At 40.4% G+C, this 26,203-nt stretch overlaps 1 protein-coding gene across 3 annotated transcripts; it reads left to right on the top strand.

The window, feature by feature from the left end:
- Positions 1-2,770: 2,770 nt before the first annotated feature.
- On the top strand, positions 2,771-24,988 carry LOC311071366 (von Willebrand factor A domain-containing protein 5A-like). Of its 3 annotated transcripts, XM_084095761.1 has the most exons (22): positions 2,771-2,904; positions 2,982-3,105; positions 8,132-8,334; positions 8,410-8,632; positions 8,714-8,880; positions 8,957-9,071; positions 9,149-9,324; positions 9,956-10,044; positions 10,132-10,276; positions 10,975-11,054; positions 11,132-11,246; positions 11,332-11,490; positions 11,584-11,687; positions 11,781-11,998; positions 14,854-14,877; positions 15,098-15,121; positions 16,771-16,797; positions 17,360-17,419; positions 17,495-17,548; positions 23,225-23,343; positions 23,421-23,544; positions 23,662-24,988. In XM_084095761.1, the coding sequence occupies exons 2-22, from the start codon at positions 3,072-3,074 to the stop codon at positions 23,739-23,741; spliced, it is 2,340 nt and encodes a 779-aa protein (XP_083951887.1). In that variant the 5' UTR covers positions 2,771-2,904; positions 2,982-3,071; the 3' UTR covers positions 23,742-24,988. The 3 variants fall into 3 exon arrangements, with proteins under 3 accessions (XP_083951887.1, XP_083951886.1, XP_083951885.1); XM_084095759.1 differs by lacking the exons at positions 2,771-2,904; positions 2,982-3,105 and adding an exon at positions 7,602-7,852; XM_084095760.1 differs by lacking the exons at positions 2,771-2,904; positions 2,982-3,105; positions 16,771-16,797 and adding an exon at positions 7,572-7,852.
- The last annotated feature ends 1,215 nt before the right edge of the window (positions 24,989-26,203 follow it).

Below are 26,203 nucleotides of genomic sequence, written 5' to 3'. Positions count from 1 at the left end.
ATTTTCTGCATTTTGTGGAAGTACAAAGATGAATCTTTATCAACGTGTATCAAATTCATATGGAGTCAATGCATACTGTGACAATATATAGAAAGTCTTTATAGCAATTAGTTTAGCATGTTATGGCAGATACAATGCAATGCTGTCAAATATACTGTATATTAAAAAGTGAAACGTGTTGCATTACAGAGGATGTTAGATCATCGAGATCAGTAGTATGAGCAAGATCAGGTAATACCAGTTCGTCTTCTCTGTAGTTCTTTGAAAATACTTGTGAAAACGAGTTTGACAATTAAAATAGCTGAAATGATTGAAGCATATTGGTCCTGTGGAAATCTGGAAACAATAACATGCAGTTACCCTGAGATTCAAAATTAAACTAAATGAGACTATTTAGGCAGCTTTTTTAAATCAAGGCACCTCCTGAGAAACAATTTTTAGGGGTTGAAGTGGTAGAAACATATTGTAGGCTAATTGTTAAAATTTAAGTAATTTCCCCTAAAAATTACATCGGGCAGACCAAACTGTAAGTCGTAGAGACTTGAAACTTTGAGGGATGGTAGTAGCCTACTCACATCGTCTACAATGTCACCAAGGCTCGCCCCAATCGACCTGATGGTGGCGCTACAAAGATCAAAAGTATGTAATGGCTCATCATAACTCCTAAATTGTTTGCTGTAATTATCTGATCGTCACCCTGGCGAATTTTTTTTAGTATTTTGGATTTTTCAAAAAAAAAAAAAAAAAAAAAAAAAAAAAAAAAAACAGTGCTCAAACAGCAATATAGCCTACACTAAACTAAAGTTAGAAAAGTGAAATCATAACCAACCACCCATTTAAAACATATATGTCCTTAGTAAATTGCCTGTTTTGGCTGTAAATGCTCTTTTCCATCATTAGGTGGTACAGGCTTGTTAAATAAAATAAAAAAATTCACCAGAAAAAAAAACGTTTAAATGTGTCATTTTGGTGATACAAGATGAGTTTTAAGGGATAAAATTATTGACTACAAAAAAAATATTTTTGGTTTTAACGGCAGGGGGAAAATCCCTAACTGAAGAATCACCCATGGAAGCTGCTGAGGGGCACGGCGTTACTGAATTTAATCTAATTAGGCTAATATTCATAAGCCAAACTTGCGACTCAGTTTAAACGGTCAGTGCGCTTTTGGACACAGCGTAATTAATATTCATGAGCCATAACTTCAACATCTACTAGTTCTGACTCATTCAGCAGTGGTGATATCATACAGCGCCCTCGGATAATCTCACCACTTCCCTAAACAATTTAGCCGCATTAGAAACCACTGATCAAAATAATTGATTTATTCATTAAATAGTTTCACTTTCGATTTGAAGTAAATGTCATTTCGTCTAAAAATGGTGAACTGTGGTCTTGTGTCTTTGAAAAATGAGCCAGGTTGGTCGTAACCCCAGTTACAGGTAGGTTTAGGGGCGGGGTTGGGGTCCCTAAACTATCCCTTTTTAATATGTAACTTAGGAGAACTGTTGTGGTTTTCATACATGGAATTTGTCGCGTGGGCTTTACCTCAGTATTATAGCCTATATAATGAAGATAGATTTTAACCGAAATCTTGTTCAAGGTGTCACGTCACATTCACATTATTATTATTTTTTTTTAATTTATTTCGGAAATATTAATTTTAGCTCCTCATTAACTCCTCCCGAGAGCTTGAAGAAATTGCCTGGGAAAATGACTTGCTTCCATCGCGATCCGGTCCCGGATGAAGGGAGAGAATAAATAAATAAAATCAACAATTATAGCTATAGGGCTACCTAAACGTCATGTAGAAAGTCTATTAAACTCTTTATTTATCTCTCAAACAGAGAGATCTGTATGTATTTATGACGTTCTTCTGCTTTTGAGGTTAATTTGTGATGTTGTTCCGTTGGTTTGTGTGACTCAGTGCCTCTGAAGAGCATCTCAGTGGAGGTTCGTGTTCAGGATCATGTCTCCACAGTCTCCTCCACTCTGCTGTATGTGAATGAGGAAGAGCGCCCCCTGGAGGCCTTGTTCGTGTTCCCTCTGCCCGCTGATGCTGCTGTCTGCCACTTCAGTGCCAAGATCGGAGAGCAGGAGATTGTGGCTGAGGTGCAAGTCAGAGAAACCGTGAGTCCAAATATAAGTCATTCATTTGCATATTTTTTGCACCACGTAACTGCTTGTTTTTAGCGACACACAGCTGGTTGTCTAGATGTAGGACATAGGCTAAATATAAAAAATAACTAAAAAGTTTATTACCTGAATCATGGATTTTCAATAAATATTGAGATTGTTTTATCGCCCAGCCTTACACCTGATGGGCAAACATCCCCGACTTGCATTGAAAGAGTCTAGATATCAGAATATCATAGAGAGCTGCTGTGAATTTCTTTTTTAGAAATGCAGTATGGAGGCTGGTCTCACCAGAATTGCGATAAGATAAATAATATTAAGTTTGTTTTCAGTCTCTTTGATGTGTGTAAGTGGGATTGCATGGGAATTAGCTGCTTTCATATACAGTATATATAGCTTTATATATCAGTTAAAAGGTTTATATATTTTTATATGTGTTTTATGGTTAGGATGGTGCCTCAAATCACACAGATCAGTCATGGAATTAACTTGCTTAAAATTTGTGTGTGTGTGTGTATGGGGCGGGGGGGGGTTGTGTTTAATGATGGTGTTATTTTCTCCTATAAGCATGCTTTAGATCTTACCTGTCCATTTAACCACTATCCTATGTATGTCTTTGTGTGTTCAGCTGCTCCTGATCTCCAGAAGGACCCGCTACTCCAACTGGTTTCTCTCCAAAAGGCGTCAGGCTGCTGGGATCTAGACGCCACACTGGCTGATGCGTTTGGGAAGACGGAGGATGAGCTGACCAATCAGAAGCCAGCACAGGTGAGAGATGTGATGAATAATAAGACAGCGGTGATTGTGTCCAGTAACAAATGCAGTGTATGATGGTTTGTGCACAGGTGGAGGGGTCAGTATGGGCCACTCTCCTGGCTCTGATCTGGTTATACGGCTGTAAAATAGACCAGCGGGTCGAGTGGCAGTTTGTGGCCATGAAGGCAGCGTCATGGATCGGCTCTCAGAAAGGTGAGATCTCCATTCCAGACCACATTCACTCAGTCAGCGTTCATCAAGACACGCTTGAGCAAATATCTTCAGTTCTTTGACACACACTGATGATTTGAGTGTGTGTGTGTGTTTCAGTGGGCGATCTGCTCGGATGTCAGGTGACCAAAGAGACTCTGGGAATCTGACTATGTACTATGTACTTTTACTATGTAAGCAGATTTAAAGGAGTACAGCTTTGTGAGTACAAATTTGATATCATGTTCTCTCCATTTGTCAATGGTTCGTGAGCGAGCAGCATCTGGTGGTTTCTTCACACTGAGGTACTAAGTCACAAGGCACTTCCTTTTTAAATTTCAGATTTCCTTTATAATGGCTAGATGGACACCCAGAATGAAACAAATTGAGCTCTGACATCCGGACGGTCGAGACGAGAAGCTCTGATTTCCGGACAGCTGTGGCAGGAACCTGAGACATGACGGGAAGCCTGAAGACCAGGGCATCTCAGGCACTGGTGGAGGAGTTCTTGCATTTGAACCTCTGAGACAAGAACATGACAAGAACTTCTAGGACCATACAGCCATGACGGGAACCCCTGGTCCTGGACAGACAGGGTAGGGAGCTTGAAACAGAAACAGAGAGACATAAACATCTGGGAACTTCTGGGACAGGGTGGACCAGACAGAAACCTCTGAGACTGGATGGTGATAACTAGGAGCTTGGATACCGTTGTGGCTGAGATGGTCTTGAGTGCTGACTTTGTGGCAAGAACAGGAATCTCTGGGGCAGCCATGACTGGGAGCACTGGGGCAGAGACAGACGGGTCTGGGCAGTCATATATATATCAGTCATATCAGGAATGTTGTTAGTGGAAAGGGAACGCTGTCATCGGAGAGGCACAGACTGCTGGCATTCAGAGGACTGTGGCAGGAACCTCAGAAATGAATGGCCATGATGGAAACCTCTGGACTCAGGATGGTGCAAACCAAAACAATCAAAAGAAGTATGTACAAATGTACAATATGTACAAATCCCTCTGGAAGCAGTGCCGCCAGATGCAAATACTGCTTCCTCAAGCCACGGCGCTACACAAGGTTTGCTCGCCCCGCAAGACACAAAGGCGAGAGGAGGGATGATGCATCTCCCATTGCAGCCAGCAAGACGCCAACTGGAGTGGCCTTATGTGACGACCTGAAAAAAGAACAGAAAAAATATAGATATGACTTAGCAAATTCTTCTCATGAGAAAATTAATGATTTTTAGCTGATCTTATGTTCACTACCTTAAACCAGTTGTGAGACAGGATCAGCCCCAGACTAAGTCGCCGTCTTGGCTTCTTCTTTAGCAGAGCCCTGAGGAGGCGACAGCATTCTGTGCAGGAAGACGTCTGATTATACCTTAAACTTTACATCTGCTCTATTGGATCATGTTAAGATGTTTTGTATGACTGTGAATTGTTAATTCTAGATCTCACCTGTTGACAAGTTGGGTCTGGACCAGTGCTTCTGCTTCAGCAGCATCAGGTCATAGTCACTAGGGAAATGTCCACACAACATCACGAACATCAGAATCCCTAGTGACCATGCCGTCGCCTGCCTGCCGTGGTACTTCCCTCTGAGACGGTACTCGGGAGGACAGTACGCTGCTGTGCCTGAGGAAAGAGGTTAGGTCTGATGTGTACGTTTGCATTATCTCGTAACTCATCACTGGAGTTAAAGTGCCAAACTGAGGCTTTGAGCGACAATACATACCACGGTATGTCCTGTACGCCGAACTCTTCAGAATGTCCCCACACCCGAAGTCAATCAGCTTGACTTCAGACGTCTCGCTGTTGATCAGGAGATTGTCCAGTTTAATGTCACGGTGGAGAACTCCGCGATGGCAGCACGTGTTGGCAGCGTGAGCCGCCTGCCTCATGATGTGCCGGACCTTCTCTTCATCGAGTCTTCCACCGTGACGCCTCATGAACTGGACCAGATTCTCACAGGGAGAGGGACATTCGAGGACCATGACGAAGTGGTCAGGGTGGTCCTGCCAGTCCAGCAGCCGGATGATCTCTGGCACACTGGGACCTTTACTGGCCAGGATGGTTAGGGCGATCTCTTTAGGAAGAGGCTTTGGATGATCAGGCTAGAAGAATTTGGTTTGCAAATAAAGATTTAGCTCAGTCTTGGACCAGTTTGTTAACTGAATAAACAATCAAATACTGTATTTGTCTGTGATAAATGTTAATATGAGGTGTTTTATAGTGTGCAGCGTACTTACAATGAATAAACATTCAGTGTCTTTCGTCTTTGTGACGTATTTCACGGCCACCTGATGAACCAAACAAATAATTAATTTGTGTGTAGAAAGCCATAAAATACACTAAGAGGGCTTAGAGTGATTGATCAGAAGATAATTCACTAACTAGGTCATGTTTAATTTATTTGTACTTACTTTGAGATCATCCTCCAGATGTCTCCCTTCGTACACCACACCAAAACCACCTTTCCCCAGCTGATCACCAATAGTGTAGTGACTGAAGATGTAGTCTATTAAAAGACAAAATAACATGATGTTTCAAACTGTGAGAGCAGTTTTTTGTGACGTGACACACTGTATTAATTCTAAAACGTATTTAAACTAACTTTCATATAATTATTAGTTTTAATGACTGTTTTAATTAATTAATAGAGACTATATAGAATATGTATAAGGAAAGGGCATTAGAGACTTCATACTATAGGAGAGATTAATTAATTTTCTTTTTCCAATTAATGGATATTTATATATGGTGATTACTTTTTAATGTACATAAACAAGATAAACATATTCTCATAAGATGATCTGGTGTAGTTTACCATCACTACTTCTTGCATCCCATGCTACCATCCTCTTCTCTCCCTCATCCTGCGTCTGCTTCTCCTCTCCCTGACCTGAGCTGCTCTCTGGAGCCTGTTTGCTGGCAGCTCTGAAGAAAGAGGCCAGCCTCCTCCACCACTTCTTCATCTCCTGCACTCTCCCTGACTCCTTCCTCTCCTCCTCCTCCTCCTCCTCCTCCTCCTCCTCCTCCTCTCCTCCTTCCTCTCCTCCTCCCTCCTCTCCTCCTCTCTCCATCACCCTCCTCTCCTGCTCCTCACCTCCTTCCTCTCCTCCTCCTCTCTCCATCACCCTCCTCTCCTGCTCCTCACCTCCTTCCTCTCCTCCTCCTCTCTCCATCACCCTCCTCTCCTGCTCCTCACCTCCTTCCTCTCCTCCTCCTCTCTCCATCACCCTCCTCTCCTGCTCCTCACCTCCTTCCTCTCCTCCTCCTCTCTCCATCACCCTCCTCTCCTCCTCCTCTCCTCCTCCTCTCTCCATCACCCTCCTCTCCTGCTCCTCACCTCCTTCCTCTCCTCCTCCTCTCTCCATCACCCTCCTCTCCTGCTCCTCTCCTCCTCCCTCCTCTCCTCCTCTCTCCATCACCCTCCTCTCCTGCTCCTCACCTCCTTCCTCTCCTCCTCCTCTCTCCATCACCCTCCTCTCCTGCTCCTCACCTCCTTCCTCTCCTCCTCCTCTCTCCATCACCCTCCTCTCCTCCTCCTCTCCTCCTCCTCTCTCCATCACCCTCCTCTCCTGCTCCTCACCTCCTTCCTCTCCTCCTCCTCTCTCCATCACCCTCCTCTCCTCCTCCTCTCCTCCTCCTCTCTCTATCACCCTCCTCTCTTTGCGCTTTCTCTCACCAGCAGCATCAACATGGGTCTCAATCTCATCGCGATGATGAGGATGTTGAACCGCCGTGTTGATGCTGGGTTTTGGGCGTGTGCTTTGATGTTGATCGCACACCTCGCCAATCATCGGACTCACTTTACAAACTCGCTGTCCCATTGCTGTGAAAAATCACTGTCTGTCACTCTCGACCACTACAACAAACCCACAAAGTTTGTAAGACTGTGACGCGCTTATACAGTAAAACCCGCGCGTTCGATTCCAACTTGTTCTTTATGACATCATAAGAGTCACAAACACACATATAATCTGCTTTAGCTCATTGATTTAAATGTTTGAATAAATGTAAAATATAAGCAAATTCGTAAATATCTTCCTAATATAATACATTAATTGCTGTATGGGACATTTTCATTTTTGATAGCTGTTGTTTTTGTCTGGTTAAACTAATAGGCTAATTCAATAAATAGCCTATGTTTGCAGTGATATTCCTACATGTGGTTATTGCAAAATCTCTGATCAACAGTAAATGACGTCTATCAACGTGTAACATGTTCAGATTTAATGGCAGTTTCTTGGAAGAGGGCAGAAACCTCCACTTCGCGTGCGGAAGACAATTAGGAAAAGTTATTAAAGATACAATTAAAAGTTTCTTAAGTATCTGGAATGATCACCCCTGATGTAAGAATCAGCCATATTTATAAACTGCTGTATAGAAAAATCGTTTGGCATAAAATTCTCAGCGTCACGTCGCTTCTCCAGTTAATTAATATTCATGAGCCAAACCTGCGCCTCAGTTTAAATAGCAGGATCTTTGATCTCAGCGCAGAGTTTAACGGTCTTCTGACTCGGACTGAAACTGCGGAGCGTTTCAACGACGTCCAGAAATCATCTTGCGCTAGAAACACTTATTTACTCATTAATTGAATCTTCTGTCAATATTTAAGGCATATTTAAAAGGTGTATTTCGGTTTTTGATTTTCACTTTCGCTCACTTTTAAAGTAGGTCATCTTGTCAGTTCCTCTAACGCTGTGAGAATGATGAACTGCGGTCTTGTGACTGTGAATAATGAGCCGGGTATGAATTCACCTGTTTACTTTTACTGTTTCCGAATGTATTTATGTTTTAATATGTGGGAGAGCTGGAGTGTTTTTCAAACAGGGAAGTTTGTTGCGAAGTCTTTATCTCGGTATTATTTTATAGTGAAGGTATAGTTCACAAATGCCATGTTTGTTGTTCTTAATTCGGAAATTTTTATTATATTTCCAATCTATATCTTGTTTTTATGCTAATATAGAGAGTCTAGACGTTTTGTGATGTGATGTTGTTCTTGTTCTGTTGGTTTGTGTGACTCAGTGCCTCTGAAGAGCATCTCAGTGGAGGTTCGTGTTCAGGATCATGTCTCCACAGTCTCCTCCACTCTGCTGTATGTGAATGAGGAAGAGCGCCCCCTGGAGGCCTTGTTCGTGTTCCCTCTGCCCGCTGATGCTGCTGTCTGCCACTTCAGTGCCAAGATCGGAGAGCAGGAGATTGTGGCAGAGGTGCAAGACAAAGAAACCGTGAGTCCAAATACAAGTCTGCTGGACATTAATTTGCATATTTTTTGCACCACGGAATATAACTGTGTCTTGCAGGCGAGGGATCAGTATGATGACGCTGTGAGTTCGGGTCAGCAGGCGTTTCTGCTGGAAGAGAGCACAGAGAGTCCTGATGTGTTCAGACTGAGTGTCGGGTGTCTGTCGCCGGGTCAGAACGCTGCCGTCACCATCATCTACGTCACCGAGCTCGATGTGCAGGCTGACCACTCGCTGCGCTTCTGTCTGCCGGCTGTACTCAACCCCCGATACACACCAGCAGGTACAGCAGCTGCTACACACACTTTATTAGCGGAGAGAAGCTGATTCTAACACACTCTCTGTGTGTGTGTGTGTGTGTCAGTTTCAGGAGCTGGTATAGTCTCAGAGATTTCATCAGGATGTGGAGCTGTTCCCTACACGCTGACTCTCAGTGTCCATGTGAGCTCTCCAAAGCCCATCTCCAAACTAGAGTCCAACTGCACTCTGGATCCTCTAGTGTTCCTCCGCTCGGATCACACTCAGGCTACGGTACTGTGTGTGTCTTCATGTGTTTATCTGGATGTGTGAGCACAGCAGTGTTATGCATGTGTTTTTATGTGTGTAGGTGAATCTGAGTCCTGGTCACATGTTTGATAAGGACGTTGAGCTGTTTCTGTACTATCAGGATACCCATCAGCCCTCTGCTATAGTGGAGGCAGGAGTGGCCACTGCCCCATCAGGTTGGACCTGCAGATCACTGGCATTATGGGATTGAGTGATCAAGGTTTCACTGACTCTCTCTCTCTCTCTATTTCAGGCTCTCTGATGAGGGACCCAGTGGTCATGATAAGTTTGTACCCAGAATTTCCAGAGGAAGTGATGTCATCATTGGCAACACAAGGAGAGTTTATTTTCGTGATGGACAGATCAGGCAGTATGAGTGTCATGATGCATCGTGGGAAAGGAGCACAGATGCGCATAGAAAGTGCAAAGGCAAGATTTAAGATAAAAAAAATCATGCTTTTTAAGTGGATTTTTACACATTCATAAATTGTGTGCATATTGATAACATTGCAACACTTTTTTGCATTGCAGCCGCTTTCTCTCCTTGTTGAACTGAAAGACTGACACGCTTTCTCTCTTTAGTCGGTCAGCATATCCTCGTTTAGATGAACGATCATTAGATGTTCCCGTACATTCAGTTCATTCATGAACAGATTGTCTCTTGTTCAGACTCAAATCACTGACTCTCGTTCAGTAAAGGGATTTATTCGTTCATTAGGTCGAATTATCCTTCACAACCCACTTGAATGCTATTGGCTATAGTCACACGGTTCAAAATAGAGTTCACTCATTTTAAAAAAGAGTGTACAAGAAATAACAGTCAGTGTATGAAAGTGAACAAGAACGATTTGTTCAAAAAACACTGATTTGTTAAATTTTCAGACTTTTTTTGGAAGAATTTTATAACTTTTGAAAACATCAGAAACAACAAAACCCAAATTCATGTTTTTCCAAAAACTGCTTATTGTGATTTACACTCATTCTGATGGAGCGCATCACAAATAGAGTCAGTTTTGATGTCATGTTGAATTTAAATACCTGTCCATGTCTCTCTCTATAGGACACTCTGCTGTTACTGTTGAAGAGTCTGCCCATGGGATGCTACTTCAATATCTATGGATTTGGCTCTCGTTTTGAGTCCTTCTTCCCGTTAGTAACTAGATCTTCATTCATAGATATCCAGATATTCAGTTTTGAAATCTGTCAGAGTAGATGACTATGTGTGTTTCACTGCAGTGAGAGTGTCGAGTACAGTCAGGACACAATGGATGAGGCTCTGAAGAGAGTGAAGGAAATGCAAGCAGACCTGGGCGGCACAGAGATTTTACAGCCTCTAAAACACATCTACAGTCAGCCCTGTAAGCCTGACCACCCCAGACAGGTACGACAACACCTCAACATGCATCTGAACGACACACTGACATTCATGTGAAAGTGTCAACTAGGCTAAAAGAGTTAGTTCACCAAAAAATATAAATTCTGCCATTTTTTTCTCACCCTCGTGTCGTTCCAAACCCATAAGACTTTTCAGTAACATTCAATAACAGAAACTCCTCTAAATATCATCTTTCCCTTTACTGAAAAACATAAAATAACACTTAATCCCTAATTGATGGCAAAGGCTCTACGGTCTACTTGGGCTCACGATGATAAAGGCAGCCCTGGGCAGTGGATCTGTAGTTGATGTTCAATGATGTTCATGAATGACGCGCCAGAACAAACCTCATTGGTTCTCGTGTATTAAGCCCACACCTTTGAATCTCTGTGTTTACCAAGTTTAGATGTGAATTAAAGCCTAAATTGAATCTGTTTATAATATACAGCAATCGTGTCTCTTCAGAAGACTTGGATTAAACTGCTCGATTTATATGGATTACGTGTACTTATGTTTTATGAACTTTTTTAAGTAAATCTAAACGTAAATCTACTTTCAATGCCGGGACAGAAATCTTTCATTAAAAATATTTTCATTTGTGCATCAAAGATAAACAAAAGTTTTACAGATTAGGAACGACATTACAGAATTTTCATTTTTGGGTGAACTATCCCTTTAAGACTAAGATGTTTTTCTCTCTTCAGCTGTTCATCTTCACTGATGGAGAGGTGGGAAACACTAAAGAGGTGCTGGACCTGGTGAAACGTCATGTTCACTCTCACAGGTAAAGGTCTGCTGGGTTTGATCTACCCATCATTCATCTCTTCATCACTTACAGTAACAGAGTTTATTGTGTATCAGGTGTTTCTCATTCGGGATTGGTGAGGGTGCAAGTACTGCCCTCATCACAGGAATGGCCAGGGAAGGATCTGGTCACGCTCAGTTCATCACAGGCACCGACCGCATGCAGCCCAAAGTAAAGCTCTCCGCTGGATTTCACAAGCACAGATGTTTCCTAGTCAAATATCTCAATGGTTTCTCTTTCTCTTAAACTATATCAGGTGATGCAGTCCCTCAGGTTTGCGCTGCAGCCCCCTGTGTTTAATATCTCTGTGAACTGGAGCCTTCCAGATGGCATTACTGTTGACACACTGTCTCAACCCATCAAAGTGCTCTTCCAGGGTCAAAGGGCACTCATTTACGCCCAACTTAAAGGAGAGGTGGGATGATATAGCATGTGTTTCTTTAATGAGAATAAGAGACCAGTGTCTCTCATTTGTTTAGATGATAAAAAATTTGCCCCTTTTTTATAGAGTTCAGGAGGTTTTGAGGGAACAGTGACGGTCAAATACAGGCTTAAAGATCAACCAGTAACAAACCAGCTCCACTTCTGCCTCAAACCAACTGAGGACACTGGGTAACACACACAAAGATGCAGAAATACATTGAATTGGATGACATCAACTCTTTGCTTTTAAAATCCAACAAATTTCCTCCATGTTATTTGCAGACTGGCTGTCCACCGGCTGGCGGCTCGGACCCGGATCCGTTCTCTGGAGCAGGAGGAGAGGTCACGTGGTGCAGATGTTGAGGGCATCAGGAGAAAGATAGTGGAGCTCAGTGTTCAGGCAGGAGTGAGCAGTGTTCATACAGCCTTCATTGCCATTAATAAAGACTGCAGACAGACTGTGAGAGGACCCCTGCTGCAGAGAAGAGTGCAGACACACGGTTAGTGCAACGATTGTGATCTTGTGAGGATGTGTGTGTCTGTTCATATTATCATTACAAAAATGATGTTCTTGTTACATATTTTACATTTGGTTTGTTCAAGTAATCGAAATCAAATGCTGTTTCAGGGTCACAGCAATGAAATGTATGGCCAATACTGTATGTCAAGTTAAACTAGTGTTTGTAGACTAAGTTTTCAGACAGATGTTTAGTGCTCTGATTATATGTGTAAAAGTGACTTGACTATAGTACATTTGATGTGTTAATCTCATTTAGATGGAAAAACAAATGTTTTTATATATACATGTCAGCTTGCTCCAACATATAATATATTTAAAATTAATTGCATGTCATTCAGCAACACAAGTCATCCAGCTTTAGTAGGGTATTAATAGGATTAATTCACAGCCTCTGGATTATTTTACGGCTAGAGCGGCGCTACTGAACTGCAGGTCCGTGTCTAACAAGTCCTTCATCTTAAATGACTTTTTTATCAAACGTGATCTGGACATGTTATTTTTAATGGAGACATGGATTGGCTCCGGTGCTGATGAAACATCTGTTTTTGGTGAACTTTGCCCTACAAACTGTTCATTCATAAGTACGCCAAGGAGATCGGGGAGAGGAGGAGGAGTGGCTTTGATTTTTAAAAATCGACTCAAGGTACAAACACTCCCTGCTGATAGTTTTACCTCCTTTGAAGTACAATGTGTAAAAATGGAATCTGCTACCACTCCATTGATATGTGCACTTGTATACAGGCCTCCTAAATCAGACAAACATTTCATAAAAGAATTCTCAGACTTCTTATCTCATTATGCAACATCTTATGACCGTTTGTTGATTCTGGGTGATTTTAACATTCATGTCTGTTGCCCAGGTAAACCCTTGGTTAATGAACTCTGTCATTTAATGGAGTCATTTGGCCTTATCCAGCACATAACCCATCTTCAGGGGCACACTCTAGATCTGATTATGTCGCATGGGTTCTCTATTGAGAACATAAGCTTTGAGGATGCATCCTTCTCTGACCATATGCCTATTATGTTCAATGTTAAACTATTTAACTCACTATATTCAGCCAGATCTTCTGGCCACTACTTTCGTCATATTAACTCCTCTACTGCTATTGAGTTTTCTGAATGTTCCATTCACTGGATCCAGTACTCTTCTGCCTCTACATGCTCCCCCTAGGGAAAATTATTAGAAAATTTAATATCGCTTTCCATTTTTATGCAGATGATTCCCAACTGTACATCCCACTAAAATCAAGCAACTCAATGCAACCTCTTTTAGACTGCTTAAAAGAAATCAAATTCTGGATGAGTAATAATTTTCTTCAGTTGAACGAGAACAAAACTGAAGTTATCATCTTTGGCCCCTCAAGATCCAAAACTGCCACCACCGCTGACCTTGCTCCCCTTGCACCGTACGTTAAAACTCACGCACGTAACTTAGGCGTTATTTTTGACTCAGAACTCAATTTGGAAAAACAAGTATCGTCTGTAGTGAAATACAGTTTTTATCAGTTGAGAATAATTTCCAAACTCAAGCCTATTCTGTCATTCAAAGATTTGGAAAAAGTCACCCATGCCTTCATAACCTCCCGTTTAGACTATTGATAATTCTCTATACTTTGGTCTCCCTCTGACTCTAGTGGCACGGCTTCAGATGGTTCAAAACGCAGCGGCCAGACTGCTCGCAAACACAAAAAAACGTGAACATATTACACCCGTCCTAGCCTCCTTGCACTGGCTTCCTGTCCAGTCTAGGATACAATTTAAAATACTGCTAATGATTTTTAAATCTCTACACGCACTGGCCCCAAGCTACTTAGCAGATACCATTCAGTCCCAAGCAGCTCCCAGAGCCCTCAGATCTTCCAGCCAGGGCCTGCTGCATGTCCCACGTTCCCGGCTTAAGCGAAAAGGTGACAGAGCCTTCTCTGTTGCTGGCCCTCAGCTGTGGAACCGACTGCCACCCGACATCAGAAATGCCCCTCATATTGATATTTTTAAAGTTAGACTTAAAACCCACCTTTTTACATTGGCCTTTTAGGCATCTTAAATGTTTTTCCTGCTTAGTGTGTTTTCAACCTGCTGTTTCTCTGTAAATGTTGTTTTAGCCTAAACTAAATTACTAAACTACATGTGTTTTTATTACCCTGTGCCCAATACAATTATGTATAGCACTTTGGTCAGCGCAAGCTGTTTTAAATGTGCTATAGAAATAAACTTTACTTACTTACTTACTTACTAATAGGATATTCTAATATCAATCTAGATTACTGCAAAGTGCAACAAGTCTCTCATACCAGCCATTGAGCATACACACAGAGTAACGTTATAACTTTTAACACAATCAAATATATTTTGAAATTTAACAAACATTTCTAATGATGATTTCGGTCAGTCGTTTAACATTTCGATTGTAAAACAGCTATCAAATATTAAATGTTTAGTTTAGCTATTTACAGCTCTCACATTGTGAACATAAAGCCTGTCTACTTAGATTTGATTGGTCATTTCAAACATTTTGACATTGATGAAAAGTAGAGTTAATATTAGGCAGTTATATCACCTTTATTATATACACCTCTGTAAAATACAGAGGTCTGAACATTGGGGACGGCCCTGTCCATATGACCTCATCTGGTTGCATGTGAAGGAAGTCTAGTTACCCTATTGGAAACAAAAACATTAGTTTGGCTTTTTTAATGTAAAAATGTAGAGAATGGCAGCTTTTTAAATGACAAGCTCTACTCACATTTTTCAAGTTAAAATTATGATTTCAACATACTGTAGTTCTTGTGGTGTGTGCAACTCATTTTAATGTGAAATTAATTTGTGTTTTAGGCATGGATTTTGGAGGCTTGACTGGTAAGATAATTAATATATAGACTCTTCTTTTCAGTCTCATATCAGTGCTGTTTTAAACCTCTGATTGTGTCTGTATGGATGTGTGTGTTTCCCTGACAAGGATTCAGTATCCTTATAGTTTTAATTGATGATTTCAAAATAGTTCATTGTCAGGTAACAGTTTACATTTAATATCTATAATCTACAACTCATTTTAATGTGAAATTTATTTGTGTTTTAGGCATGGATTTTGGAGCCTTGACTGGTAAGATAATTAATATATATACTCTTCTTTTCAGTATCATATCAGTGCTGTTTTAAACCTCTGATTTTGTCTGTATGGTTGTGTGTGTTTTGTGTTTCCCTGACAGCAAGGATTTCATATGCTTTTCTTGTCATTTCACAGTTTAATACCTTTGAGTAGTTGAGTTGACCTCATTAAGATATAAAATGTTCAGTTTTAGGGAGGATGTGGTCAGTGGTTCCTTTCAGTCTGTGGGTGTTTCTTGAGCTTACAAGAATGTGTTTGTGGTATTTGCTAAGACAAAATTCCCAACATAACATAAATTAAGAACAATTCAGTAACGTTCACTGGAAATGACAGAGTGCTAAAAATGGCTCTTGTACCTGTTTTTATGGGTTCATCGTCAAACAAAACAATACAAAGGGTTATTGCAAGATTGTTTTGGGCCAGAAATATCCATATCAGTCCATCCCTATTACAAAAGCTTTTCTTGTTGTTAGTTCTTTTGGATGTGTCTGTTCTTCTGTTCTTAGATGTTTCTCCAGATCTGGGGCCTCATTTATAACCGTTGCGTATGCACAAAACAGGCCCTGAAAGAGGCGTACGCCACTTCCGATGCATAAGTTGTGATTTATAAAAACAAACTTGACGGGAAAATTTGCGCACTTGCACGCAAACTCTGACACATGCGTACGAATGTTTTGGAGATGGAGCAGTTTGGCGACACCGATGGTGAGCTGGAGTTAAGTGTCTTTTTGTTCACTTTTAGACAGAAAATCTAAAGAAAAAAACAAGATAATACAAATATAATTTCACTCACCAAGCCTGTCACTTGAAGCAAATATCCATCCCTTCTGAAATGTCTGCGCCAGCGAGCGCGTTGGGCCGTTTAGTGAAACTGACGCAAATAACAGTTTAAATAAATAAAATAATGATTTAAACTATGTTTTACTTCTGATATAAACATTTAGATTAAATATGCCATTCAAATTAATGGAGAACACTTAAACATGAAATCATTACTGAGAAGTTACAAAATTTTTATATTCAAATTCAATCAATAGAAATATTTGTTGTGGATGCGACGTTTTTGAACACTCTTCCTGTAGCGTGCTGTGTTTTAATGTTTTAACCACAGAGATAATTGCTTATCATGATAACTGATTGTCTGAGAAAATAGTTTTGTGCAAATAATGCCCAAGGCCTGTCTGTTTCAATTAAAAATACTATTCGGCCAGTGGAAAAGATGAAATGTATTTTACAATATTTGATTTTATGTATTCAAAAACAAGACAAAGATAGGCAAGTACGTGATTTTTATTAATGTAATGTGTCCTGTACCGTTAAACGTTATCACATGGATGAATAATCATATGCAAATGATATGCAGATGAGGATCTGCATAGTAAAACTAGGCGTTGTAAGCTCCATATATGGTTATTTCGGGGTGGAGACGAATGTGCGCACAATCTTCCGCTGACTGGGATTTATAAAGTAAATTCTGCGCAGGTTCTGGCGTACGAACGGTTTTATAAGTCTGAATATTTTTTTGCGTACGTCATTTTTGGCTTTCAGGCGCACGTACACTTTTAGTAAGGACCCTACGCACAGTTTTATAAATGAGACCCCTGAATTTGTTCTGACCTTTGATTTCTTTGCCTGTACTGTAGGTCGGCTGGTCAATGGGAATATTATGGGTAAATGCACCTCAATATAATAGTTTTGTGAAGCATTAATTGTTTAAATGCAATGATTGTTGTTTTCATGGCATATTAGATAATGTGTACATTTATTATTGATTTACAAGCCTCACTAAACCACAACAACATCTTAAAACTGGAGCAAGACACTGAAAAACCACTGAACCATGAAGTGTTTTCAGACACTGAAAAATCAAGAGGTGTTGAGTTAAGATATAAAATGTACAGTTTTTTTTGTTTTAGGGAGGATGTGGTCAGTGGTTCTTTTTAATCTGTGTGGGTTTCTTGTACCTGCAAGAATGTGTTTGTGGTATTTTCTGAGACAATTCTCACAACATAACGCAAGATTGTTTTGGTCCTTATCAATCCATCCTGAAGCTTTTTTCCAAAGCTTTTTCTTGTTTGTTAGTTCTTTTGGATGTGTCTGTTCTTGGCTGTTTCTCCAGATCTGAATCTGTTCTGACTTTTGGTTTCTCTGCCTGTAGTCGCACAACTTGCAAAAAACCCCAAAACAAATACAATTGCACATTGACTTATTTAGTTTTCTTTCCTTAAAAAGATTCTGAATGTGGGGCGATGGCTGATTATGGATGTCTTTATGGACTGCCTTCAGAAGAGGGTAAATGAATCAAACATTAACACTGAAGGGCCTTTCACATGACCTTGACTTATTTAGTTTTCTTTCCTTAAAAAGATTCTGAAAGTGAGGAGACGGAGGATGATGTTTATGGACCGCCTTCAGAAGAGGGTAAATGAATCAAACATTAACACTGAAGGGCCTTTCACATGATCTGTGTCAGGTATTGACACTGTGATGCACAACTTAATTTATCCAGATTTGCACAGGATCTGTCTCTCTCTTCTTTTAATAACAGTATGATAGTATGTCATGTCTAAACATAGTCAATCATTGAGTGTATGAGCAGAATGGGTGTAAAACAACCAACAAGGATAAAGACGCAGGAAACATACAAGAATAATTAAAACAAGAACACTATGTATAGATCAGAAACATGATGATGCCTGTTGTTTTTCCCAGTTTTATTAATTTATATAAACTAGTGCAAAATGCCCGTGCAAAATCAGTTTTTGTGTGTGCTTTTAGTAATTGTTGGTGCCCGTGAAAGAGACTGTGAACGCATTGAATTCAGGGAGCAGGCTAGGTTACTACAAATGATGGCTGTGAATAAACTATAATATCCAGAAGTAAACAGTGTAGCTGACAGAGTGTTTATGTATACCACAACCTTCCAAGTGCTAGTGCAAAATGCCCGTGCAAAATCAGTTTTTGCGTGTGTTTTTAGTAATTGTTGGTTTGGTGTGTTTGAGTGCTCATTGTTACAGTTACACAGCAGAAGTTCAGTGACATTTTTATTTGTGCATGGTAGAAAGCACAACGTGAACTCCGAGAAAACGCTATTAGTCAAGTCCCAAAATAGATAAATAGCCCTGGATAAGATGCAGTAGGCATTTTTGAGGAAAAGTACTTCAAGTGTTGTTTCTATATGATTTTTAGGTGCTGAATCCATTTCTGCCGTATAACAAGTTGTAAACATCACTGTTTTGGCATAAACAATAAAAACAAAATGGCTGCCAAAACAAATGGTTTAATGCATTTATTGCAGTTTAAACATTAAACATTAGAACTAAACTATGCATTCTCAGAATATTTAAACATTGTAAAGAATGAAAAACCAACATTAACATGAAAGGGACAGTTTTTAATGGCTGCTGAAATTATGCCAATGTACCAAGGTACACTGGGAAGCATATCTCAGTGGAAATATGCAATTATGCCCAGCGCGAAGGGGGGGACTTGGAATACACATGACCCCAGGGGGCTGCATATGGATCAATGGTGTGAACCAGCCAGAGATAAAATATTTCAACCCCAGGGGTGGCAAGGTGGCTTGCCGAGGGAAAGATACATGCTCAGAGAGGCTTACAGTGGAATACACACGTGGGGGTCGCCCAGAGGGTGACCGGTGGCATAACCAAAGCTGCCGGTGGCATAACTCTGGCGTTGACGTCAACAGTGCTGGAGGAACTCAGGGCCTGCGGAGAGGCTCACCTGAAGAGAATATCACACGTATTCCGTCCGTGGAGAGGAATGGCGAGCAAGCGAAGACACCTGAGCAGAATCTAGTACCGGCTAGTTGAAGCGAGTACATGAGAAGAAACTGGCTCCACTCGGAGATTGTAAAATCTCGCAAACGTGTTAGGTGTCGCCCAGCCTGCAGCTCTACAGATGTCAGTTAGCGAGGCGCCATGCGCTAGAGCCCAAGAGGATGCCACACTCCGGATGGAGTGGGCCGTCACACCAAGGGGGCACGGTCGACCTTGCTGCTGGTAAGCCAAAGCTTACCACTATCCAGTGAGATAACCTTTGCTTGGAGAGAGCCTTTCCCTTCAGCTTCCCACCATGACAGACAAAGAGCTGGTCTGAAGTCCTGAAACACTGCGTTCCGTCTACGTAAGCACGGAGGGCGCGTACTGGACAGAGCAGTGCCAAGGCTGGGTCTGCCTCCTCTGAGGGCAGTGCTTGCAGGTTCACCACCTGGTCCCGGAAGGGAGTGGTGGGAACCTTGGGCACATATCCAGACCGGGGTCTCAGGATCACGTGAGAGTTAGCCGGCCCGAATTCCAGGCACGCTTCGTCAACCGAAAATGCCTACAGGTCCCCTACCCTCTTGATGGAGGCCAATGCAACCAGGAGCGCTGTCTTCATTGACATGAACTTAAGCTCCACTGATTGCAGAGGCTCAAAGGGAGCACTCTGCAGGGCAGTTTAAACCACTGAGAGATCCCAAGAGGGAACGAGAGGAGGGCGAGGAGGATTCAGTCTCCTCGCTCCTCTCAGGAACCTGATGATCAGGTCATGCTTTCCAATGGACTTACCTTCAACTGCGTTGTGATGTGCAGCAATGGCGGCAACATACACTTTCAGGGTGGAGGAAGACAGCCTTCGCTCCAACCATTCTTGCAGGAAGGAAAGCACGACACTGATTGGTCCTTTCGTGGGTTCTTGAAGTTTAGAAGAACACCAGTTGACGAAGAGTTTCCACTTCAACGCATAGGCATGTCTCGTGGTCGATGCTCTAGCGGAAGTGATGGTAGCCACCACCGCTGGTGGTAGGGTACTCAAACCTGCCTCGTCCCGTCTAGGAGCCACACATGGAGGTTCCAAAGATCGGGACAAGGGTGCCATAGGGTGCCCAGTCCCTGAGAAAGCAGGTTCTTTCTCAGAGGAATTGGCCAGGGAGGTGCTGTCGCTAGGAGTACTAGTTCTGAGAACCAGGTCCGGTTGTGCCAATACGGGGCAACCAAAATTACCTGCTCCTCATCCTCCCTGATCTTGTGCAAAGTCTGCGCAAGAAGGCTTACTGGGGGAAACGCATAATTGCGTAGGCCCTGCGGCCAGCTGTGCACCAGTGCATCCATGCTGAGCGTGCCCTCGGTCAGAGAATAAAACAGGTCACAGTGGGACGAGTCGTGGGAGGCAAACAAATCTACCTGTGCGGCCCCGAACTGATCCAAAATCAGCTGAACCAACTGGGGATGGAGTCTCCATTCTCCAGCGAGAGGCCGAAACCGAGACAGATCGGCTGCACGGTTCAGGTCTCCCGGGATATAAATGGTTCGAAGTCCATTTCCATACCAAGAAAAGAGATCCTCTGCACGGAGCAGAGTTTGCTCTTCTCCCAGTTGACCCGAAGGCCCAGACGAGCTAGGTGCCAGAGCACTAGGTCCCTGTGTTCGCAAACCTTGTCTCGAGAGTGAGCTAGGATCAGCCAGTCATCAAGATTGTTCCCGAAGAGGAACAAGGGCTGCCTCGACAACCTTCGTGAAGAAGAGACTGGGCTAGCCCAAAATGGAGAACCGCGTACTGGTATGCCTGCCCCTCGAATTATATATATATATACTGGTATGCCTCATTTGCATATGTAAACATGACATTTCAGAAAACTTGTAATACGAAAAATGTCTGTCTCTATGTAAGTGAAAAACTGGAAAGGTTTTATGGTGATATCTATAACTTAAAAATTTTACCCTACCCACCTGTAGTGTTTCGGCTGTGAATAATGCACCTATTGTTTCAATAACAATTACAAGAAAATGGGACCCTTATTTCAATGTTATACGGTGGATCCTTATTCAGGAGACATTGAACTTTCTAAAAATGTGGTATAACAACTTTTCCTCAAAAATGCTACAGGGTTACACAATCTTGAAGATTCGGACCTGACTATATGCTTGAGGAAACAGTTTGTGAATAGGCTACTACAAATGATGCCCGTGAAAGAGACTGTGAACGCATTGAATAGGATATGTTTAGTTGGTGAATAGCATAGGCTACTATTACACAGTAGTGATAACGTTAAGTGCACCAGAATGAAATATAATATTCAGAAGTAAACAGCATAGCTGACTTACAGATTCAGTTTACATCCACAAATGAATAAGCGCGTCGATTTAGGGAGCAGTGCAAAGTGCCCGTGCAAAATCAGTTTTTGTGAGCTGATCGCTGAACAAAAAAGTTCAGGAGATATTTCATGATAAAAAATAACTTAAATTGATTCAATGGATTAATTGCATTTTGAAAAAAAAAAGTGTCATGAATTTATTGCATTTTTGGGAAAAAATAATTCGTTTTTATAATAAGTCTGTGAAAATCAAAATCTGGATTTGAATTTTTTATGTTATTATAACCTAAAGATGCTATGTGTAAGTTTGAAACAGAAAATAGTGGTTTTCATCTTGCCACTTTCTTGGTAAAGAAAACACATTTTTACTCAAATTAATCAAAATGGATTTATCACGTTCTGGAACCAAACTATAATATTCAGAAGTAAACAGTGTAGCTGACAGAGTGTTTATGTCAGAATGTTTATTTTTAAACCACAACCTTCTAAAAAAGATATATTTAACAATATCTTTTGCATTTCTAATCCAAACAACGTCAAACTTGGCACTGCACTTACTCGTGCCCGTGGCAAGACACCTGTCGGGCTTGAAATCAATCAGACTAACGGTTCGAGAGATATGTGGTTAACAGACATACAGACAGACAGACGTTTCTGTAATTTATAGATAGATTGTATTATTATTTCCCATTTCAAGTTTTTCAAGAATTCACAACACACATAAATTGTCATAACAACAAATACATATCAACTAATAGTTTGATATTTGTAAATCTCATTAACAAATAATTACACAAAAAATAGTAAATTTACTATTTAGTAAAGTAATTTACTTTCAGTGTTCAGACCTGGGCATAAAATGTCACTTAATTATTTAAAACGGTTGATGCATGTCATTTAAAAACCTCAAATAAGTAAATTTCAGGCTATTACTTTACCGATCCTCATAATAATTGCTCATTGACTTATTATTTACATTTACATTTCTTCGTTTAGCAGACACTTTTATCCAAAGCGACTTACAAATGAGAACAGTAAGCAGTTAAACTAACAATAAGACAACAACAATATCTACTGTAAGTGCTATGACCCTTACCGGTTTAATCTAACGCGGTACATGTATTTTTATAGAATAGAAGAGAAAGTGTTAGTATTTATGGATCAAGAGAGCCTGCTAAGAGAGCATTACAATAGTCTAGCCTGGATAGAACAAGAGCTTGGACAAGGAGTTTTGTAGCTCTGATAGAAAGGGCCTGATCCTCCTAATGTTGAATAAGGCAAATCTGCAGGACCGGGCAACTCTAGCAATGTGGTCTGTGAAGTTCAATTGATCATCAGTCACAACTCCAAGGTTCCTGACTGACCTTGATGGAGTTATGGATGATGAACCTAGATGATTGTAGAAGTTGTCGTGTAGTGTTTGGTTGGCCGGGACCACAAGTAGTTTTTTCTTCACAAGGTTGAGTTGAAGGTGGTGGTCCTTCATCCAGCCAGAAATGTCTGTCAGGCAGGCTGAGATGTGAGCAGCCACTGTTAGATCAATTGAAATGTAATATTGTAATGCATTACTTTTAAAAGTAACTTTGACTTGGATACCAAATCTAACATTCATGGACATTTATAGTATATTTAATTTATTTATCTCCACATATAGCACCAGTGTATTGCAAGAAAGCAATAACTAATAATTTGATATTTGCAAATCTGAACAACAAATAATTTCAAATTTCAATAAACATACTGCTTTACAACTAATTATTTCAAATTGCAATAAACATACTGCTTTACAACTAATTATTTCAAATTGCAATAAACATACTGCTTCGAATATGTGTGTTTTGCATTTAACCTTTTGATCAGGGCAGAAAATCTGTGACTTAGTTATATCAAACTGTTGATCCTACAGAATTGAAATTTAAAAGCCCCTATAATGAATTCCAGTTGGTTTACCTGTCCTTACGTGTGTGTGTGTGTGTGTGTGTGTGTGTGTTCAACTGCAGACCCGTTACTCCAGCTGGTTTCTCTCCAGAAGGCGTCAGGCTGCTGGGATCTAGACGCCACACTGGCTGATGCGTTTGGGAAGACGGAGGATGAGCTGACCAATCAGAAGCCAGCACAAGTGAGAGATGTGATGAATAATAAGACAGCGGTGATTGTGTCCAGTAACAAATGCAGTGTATGATGGTTTGTGCACAGGTGGAGGGGTCAGTATGGGCCACTCTCCTGGCTCTGATCTGGTTATACGGCTGTAAAATAGACCAGCGGGTCGAGTGGCAGTTTGTGGCCATGAAGGCAGCGTCATGGATCGGCTCTCAGAAAGGTGAGATCTCCATTCCAGACCACATTCACTCAGTCAGCGTTCATCAAGACACGCTTGAGCAAATATCTTCAGTTCTTTGACACACACTGATGATTTGAGTGTGTGCGTGTGTTTCAGTGGGCGATCTGTCTCAGTGTGTGTGTGTGGGTAATGTCCTGCTCGGATGTCAGGTGACCACAGAGACTCTGGGAATCTGAAGACGTCAGTGTTTCTACTTCCTGTGCCGTCAGAAGACAAAAGAACCGTTTACTGTTTCTGTTAGTGTTTCATTAGAATTTAGTTCTTATCTGAAATCAACAGCATATTTTTATATTAAATATTCTAAAACTATCATGATAATGTTTTTGCTGTTTTGAAATTGAAAATAATTTTAATCAGATTAATCAATCACTGAGGATACTTTTACACAGCAACAGAAACCTGTTTAGGTGCTAAAATGATTAGGTTCACACAAACATGTTAATGTTGAACTATGGCAGCAAAGACTACTATTAAAGTAATAAAATATTTAAATAATCTTTATAATACCTTACTAGGTTTGAAGTCCCTTCATTTCAACATGCATTTCATTTAAGGAAAATTAAAATTGCCTACAACAATTGTTGATATAATCAGGCCTAGTCAATAATGAAAAATATTTGACATCTTTATCTTGCCATCTATAATAGGTTTTACTATGTAAGCTTTAAAGGAGTACAGCTTTGTGAGTACACATATGATATCAGGTTCGCTCCATTCCTCAATTCCTCACTTTTGCACCCTCGGTTAATATTGAAATAATGTTCAGATTTCAATCACAATTCAATGGTGTTAATATTGCTTCAACATTACAAAGTGATGATGTTTTAGCATCACTCTTGCACCCTCGGTTAATGCTGAAGCAATGTTGAGATTTCAACCAAAAATCAACGGTAATAGTATTGATTCAACATTACAAAGTGATTTTTTATCAACATCACTTTTGCACCCTCAGTTAATGTTGAAACTGTTGAACAAAAAATCGATAGTAATGCTACTGAATCAACATTACACTATGATTGATTCTACAGCACCGATGCTGAATCAATACTGAAATTAACACAAATAATCAATGGTAATATTGAATCAATGTTACACTATGATGTTGAATCTACGTCACTGCTGTTGAATCAACACTGAAATTAACAGAAATAATCTTTGGTAATATGGTTTGATCAATGTTACAATGTGATGTTGATTCTAAATACATGTTGAAACACTGAAAATACAACTGAAAAGGAATGTCAACCAATGTTGCCATCTGATGTACTAAGTTAATGTTGAAACAACATTAATATTTCAACTACACTTCAATGATGCGTCAACAAATTCCTGACCAAAAATTTGGCAAAAACCTTTTAAAATATAAATGACACATTTCCAGCAGTTGAGTTAATTTATTTTATTCAATCAATCAATCAATGACAAAAATATATTAAAAGATCATTCTTTAAAAAAGAAAGGGGGAGAAATAGGACAAAAGCATTTCAACCTTTAAAAATAAAATTGGCTTCAGAAGTCTGATTGAGCCTGATGAAGACCTGATGGTCGAAACGTTGCTTGAATAAACTCTTTTGGAGCAGTAATTTTCAGTGTGCGGACTTCACACTTCTTTATTTTGTTCAGAAGTCTGTTGCCATAACTACAGGTGGTCCAACAGTTCAGGTTTTTAAAAATCTGTCATACATCAGACTACTGCCTCTTTTCCTTTGGGTTCTCTGAAATCTGAAAAAGAAAGCAAGATGTTATTCGAGAACAAGTCAATTCAGTTGCCACATACAAGAATGTTAATATACTAAACACAATACGATTCACTTTTTAAAAAAAGTTGCTAAACACAAAATATTCTAACTATGATTAAAGTATCGTTAAATTCTGATTATTTCATTTATTTTTCTAAAATCTATTAATGCTTCAATATCAAAAGAAATCACTATGGCAGGGTTTTATCTCCAGCCCTAATTAAACACACCTGAAGCAGCTAATCAAGGTCATTAGGATCAATGGAAACTTCCAGGCAGGTGTTGGAGCTAAACTCATAACTTCATGAAGAGGAACAAACACCTATGAGCTATAGCCATTAACCATATCTCGGTTCGTTTTCTGTGAAACTACATAGCATTCAAGTAACAAGTTTATCTTGTAGAATAAAAGAACTTAGATTTTTTCAATGAAAATTTCTTTAAAGGGATGGTTCAGCCCGAAATGAAAATTCTGTCATCATTTACTCACCCTCAAGTTGTTCCAAACCTGTATGAGTTTCTTTCTTCTGTTGAACACAAAAGAAGATATTTTAAAGAATGTTGGTAACCAGAAAGTTGACGGTGGCCATTGATTTCCATAGTAGAAAATAAATACCATGGAAGTCAATGGCTACCATCAACTGTCTGGATGCCAACATTCTTCACTCTATCTTCTTTTGTGTGCAGCAGAAGAAAGAAATTCATACAGGTTTGGAACAATTTGAGGATGAGTAAATAATGACAGAATTTTCATTTCGGGCTGAACTATCCCTTTAAAGCTGCAGATTCACCTTATGTAGACCTTAATCTCTTTAAATATCACAAAATAGCCATGTCAGTCACTTTCTTAATAAACACAAGATGTTTTTTGTTATTGTGTTTCAGTGGAAACAAGCTTA

The sequence above is a fragment of the Abramis brama genome, assembly GCF_963993115.1.
Source record: "Abramis brama genome assembly, chromosome: 20".
NCBI lineage: Eukaryota > Metazoa > Chordata > Actinopteri > Cypriniformes > Leuciscidae > Abramis > Abramis brama.
The sequence above is the reverse complement of the archived record's forward strand: the minus strand, read 5'-3'. Positions and strand labels throughout refer to the sequence as shown.